The 4,109-nt window shown below is 43.5% G+C and overlaps 1 protein-coding gene across 1 annotated transcript; it reads left to right on the top strand.

Moving 5' to 3' along the window:
- The first annotated feature begins 1,326 nt into the window (after nt 1-1,326).
- On the top strand, nt 1,327-3,667 carry LOC135974010 (general transcription factor II-I repeat domain-containing protein 2A-like). The gene has a single exon (XM_065559779.1). It carries the CDS (start codon nt 1,596-1,598, stop codon nt 3,402-3,404), a length of 1,809 nt encoding a protein of 602 aa, XP_065415851.1. The 5' UTR covers nt 1,327-1,595; the 3' UTR covers nt 3,405-3,667.
- The last annotated feature ends 442 nt before the right edge of the window (nt 3,668-4,109 follow it).

Genomic DNA, 4,109 nt, shown 5'->3' with positions numbered 1-4,109 from the left:
TGGCTCCCAGCTGCTGCGGGTCGTCTCCCTGCTGTAGCACGGGCCGGCTCTGCGGGTTGGGAGCCCTGGGGCTAGAATGGAAGCCGCGTGGTTTTTAATGCCCATCAGTGAGTTTTCCCTTTGGGGAGTAAGCAGCTTTGCACAAGGGTTCCACATCCCTCCCCGTCTTCCCCAACATTTTAGACGCACCGTGTCCCTGGGCCTGGCTTCTCTACCCCATGTTACTGTCGCTGAACAGGAGTGTGAAGAACCAAGTGCGCTGACACGATGCTGGTCGCAACTTTGCATCAGCATAGACCAGGGTACCCTGTGTTCCACAGAGTATCAGCTGATCGGCGCTTAACTTCCCGTCCCATAGCCTTCAAAGAGCTCACTAAAAGAGAGTTAACTTCTATGATTTTTTTTCCACTGTAAGTTGGGGGGTACATTTGACAAAATGTCAGCTCTTAAGAAAGCAAAGTTAGATGTCCGTTCATTTCTGCCTTCTTTGACAGACACATTTGGATTTATTCAAAAGAAGGACTGTGCTGTTTGTGCTTTCTGTTGTGAAAGTGTTGTTTGTCACATATCAGGTGTTCAACAACATTTTCAAACGAAGCACGAGAAAACCTTTCTTGATGAAGCAGACAAGACTGAATTGATCAAAAAGGCAGTAGCAGGATATGAGAAGTGAAGCAGTGTTTTTAAATGTTTAAGTGTAAGTAAAAATCAAGCCACAGAAGGAAGTTATAAGATTGCACAGTGCATTGCAAAAAACGTAAACCTGTTTACAGATGGGGAATATATAAAAAGTTTTTCTCAGCAGTTCGGAGGTTTTGTTCAATGATTTGCCAAATAAATATGCATATCTAGAATAAAAGAACCACCTGTCTCTGCCAGAACAGTTGAGAGACACGTAAGCGAAATGGCAGAAAACATTAACGAAAAGCGGACAACTCCATTAAGAGACAGCAGTGTTCAGCGTTGCAGTTGATGAGAGCATGGATATAAACAACGTTCTATGTTTGGCAGTTGTTGCAAGATATTGTGCTTCTGATGAAATCCAAGAGGAACTTTGTTGCCTAAAACCCCTGCATGGCGCCACAAAGGGGGAAGATATAGCGGAAACTTTTTTAACCATTTTGAAGAACGAGGAGTTGACATCAGAAAAATATTTTGTGTGACAACAGATTGTACTTGTGCCATGGTCGGAAAACAGAAGGGATTTGTAAAGTTACTCGAAGATCAAATTGGCCGCCCAACAGTCAAATTTCACTGTATCATGCATCAAAAAAACCTGTGTGCTAAAATTTCTAATTCAGAGCTTAATAATGTGATGAATACAGTGGTGCAAATTGTGAATGTCCTTGTTGCTCTATCTCACATGTGTCAAACTCAAGGCCCGCGGGCCACATCCGGCCCGCCATACAATTATATCCGGCCCGCGAAATCGTTTTATATATCTGTTTTTAATGGCCCTGTGATATGACGCCCCAATAACACACACTACAAATCCCATGATGCAGTGCAATTGCCGCCAACGGCAAGCCGCGGTTCAAGTTCGCGGTCTGTTGATGTATACAACGCTAATCTCAAATCAAAGCTAGACCCCAACAATGGCCAAGAGAAAAATTGATTCTGAAAACCGAGGCTTTCAAAGCCGGTGGGAGAATGAGTATATGTTTACTGAAATTGCAGGTAAACCAGTGTGTCTCCTTTGCGGGAGTAATATCGCTGTAATGAAGGAGTATAACCTAAGACGGCACTACGAGACGAAACATGAGAACAAATTCAAAAACCTGAGCGCAGGACAGAAGCTACAAAAGGTAGAGGAGTTGAAGAAGAATTTGACATCCCAGCAGACGTTTTTCACCAAAGCAAAATCACAAAGTGAAGCTGCTGTGAAAGCAAGTTTCATTGTGGCCGAAGAGATCGCCAAATCAGGACGGCCGTTTACCGAGGGGGAATTCGTAAAGAATTGTATGATGAAAGTGTGCGACGTCCTTTGTCCAGATAAAACGCGAGCGTTTGCAAATGTAAGCCTCAGCAGAAACACTGTTGCTAATCGGGTTTGTGAGATGGTGACTGATTTGAAAACACAGTTGATTGAAAGAGCAAAAGATTTTGTTGCATACTCCCTTGCCGTGGATGAAACTACTGACGCGACTGACACTGCACAGCTGGCGATATTTATCCGTGGTGTGGATTCCAATTTGTGCGTAACAGAGGAAATACTGGACATTAAATCGATGCACGGGACAACGAAAGGAGAAGACATCTTTGGAAATGTATTTCAAAGTGTAACCGACATGAAACTGCCGTGGGAAAAACTCGTTGGACTTACAACAGATGGCGCACCTGCTATGTGTGGTGAAAAAAATGGACTGGTGGGAAGGATGCGCTCAAAGATGCGGGAGGAGAACTGTGCCGGTGAGTTGACAGTGTATCACTGCATCATACACCAGGAATCGCTGAGTGCTAAAGTCCTAAAAATGGATCATGTGATGAACACTGTAACACAAACCGTCAACTTTATCAGAGCCCACGGTTTAAATCACCGCCAATTCCAGTCTTTTCTGCGGGAAATAGATAGCGAGTTTGGCGATATGCCATATCATACGGAGGTCCGGTGGCTAAGTCGGGGAAAAGTTCTCAAAAGACACTTTGAGCTGCGAGAGGAAATCTGCCAGTTCATGGACAGTAAGGGGAAAGACAGCACAGTTCTGCGGGATGAAAAGTGGAAATGTGAGTTGGCGTTCCTGGCTGACATAACGTCGCATCTTAGCGCTTTAAACCTTCAACTCCAGGGACGGGAGCACATAATAACCGATATGCATGATGCAGTGAAGGCATTTCAAGTGAAGCTGCGCTTATGGGAGACACAAATGCACCAATGCAACTTGTCTCACTTTCCCTGTTGCCAAGTAATACGGAACCAAGAAAGTGCCACAGTTTTCCCAAATGCCACCTTTGCTGAAAAACTCAGCGCGCTGCGCACTGAGTTCGCACGGCGCTTCAGTGACTTTGAGGCACAGAAAAGTAACTTCGAGCTGCTTCGCAACCCATTTGCAGTCGATGTGGAAACCGCACCTGTAGAAATGCAGATGGAGCTGATAGAACTGCAATGTAACGGGACACTGAAGGCAAAGTACGACACTGCGGGGCCAGCACAGTTCACTCGCTTCATTCCTGAAGCGATGCCGCAGCTCCGCCAACATGCGGCTCGAATCCTGTCCATGTTTGGCAGCACATATCTGTGCGAGCAGCTGTTCTCTGTGATGAAAATTAACAAAACGTCACACAGGAGTCGCCTCACTGATGAACACCTGCAATCGATCCTGAGAATCTTCACAACACAGAACCTAACCCCAAACATAAACGAACTTGTTGCAAAGAAAAGACTCCAAGTATCAGGCTCTGACTAAATAGGACAAGAAAATGGAATGTTATGATTTGTTATGATTATACTTTTGCTTTAAATTCAATTTTTTATTTATATTTTCAGATTTTTTAATATTCCAGCATGTACAGATTTTGAATGTATTGTATTGACAGGATATTTTTTTATGAAGAGCAAAATATTTTAAGTTGAAATGTATTTATTTTGGAATGATATCCTGTATTTTGGTTCATATTAATGGTTAAAAAACATAAATATTTAGTCTGTTAAATAAATGGTTATACTGTTCGGCCCGCGAGTTTTGAGTTTTGGCCCCCTGTGCAATTGAGTTTGACACCCCTGCTCTATCTGCTTTGATTCAGAGACAATTTCAAGCACTGCTAGAAGAGATGGACAGTTCTTATAATGACATTCCACTTCACAGCAACATTTGGTGGCTATGTCGTGGCAAGGTTTTGGTGCTTTTTGTAAACGGTTTTGATGCAATCAAGGCCTTTTTGTTGGAAAAAGGACAAAACTACCCTGAACTGGATAATGACAAATGGCAGTGTAAGCTCATGTTTCTAACTGATATCACCACTCACCTAAACGAACTCAACCTCCATCTCCAGGGTGCAGGGCAAACAGTTCTGGATCGTCATGAAGCCTGGAAGGCATTTGTTGTAAAACTAGCAGTTTTTTCTCGGGATATTCGAACTTCGACTTTCCGTTACTTCCAACACATAAAAGA

Source organism: Chrysemys picta, chromosome 1, assembly GCF_011386835.1.
Source record: "Chrysemys picta bellii isolate R12L10 chromosome 1, ASM1138683v2, whole genome shotgun sequence".
In the NCBI taxonomy this organism is placed as follows: domain Eukaryota; kingdom Metazoa; phylum Chordata; order Testudines; family Emydidae; genus Chrysemys; species Chrysemys picta.
This window is presented reverse-complemented; position numbering and strand designations above follow the sequence as displayed.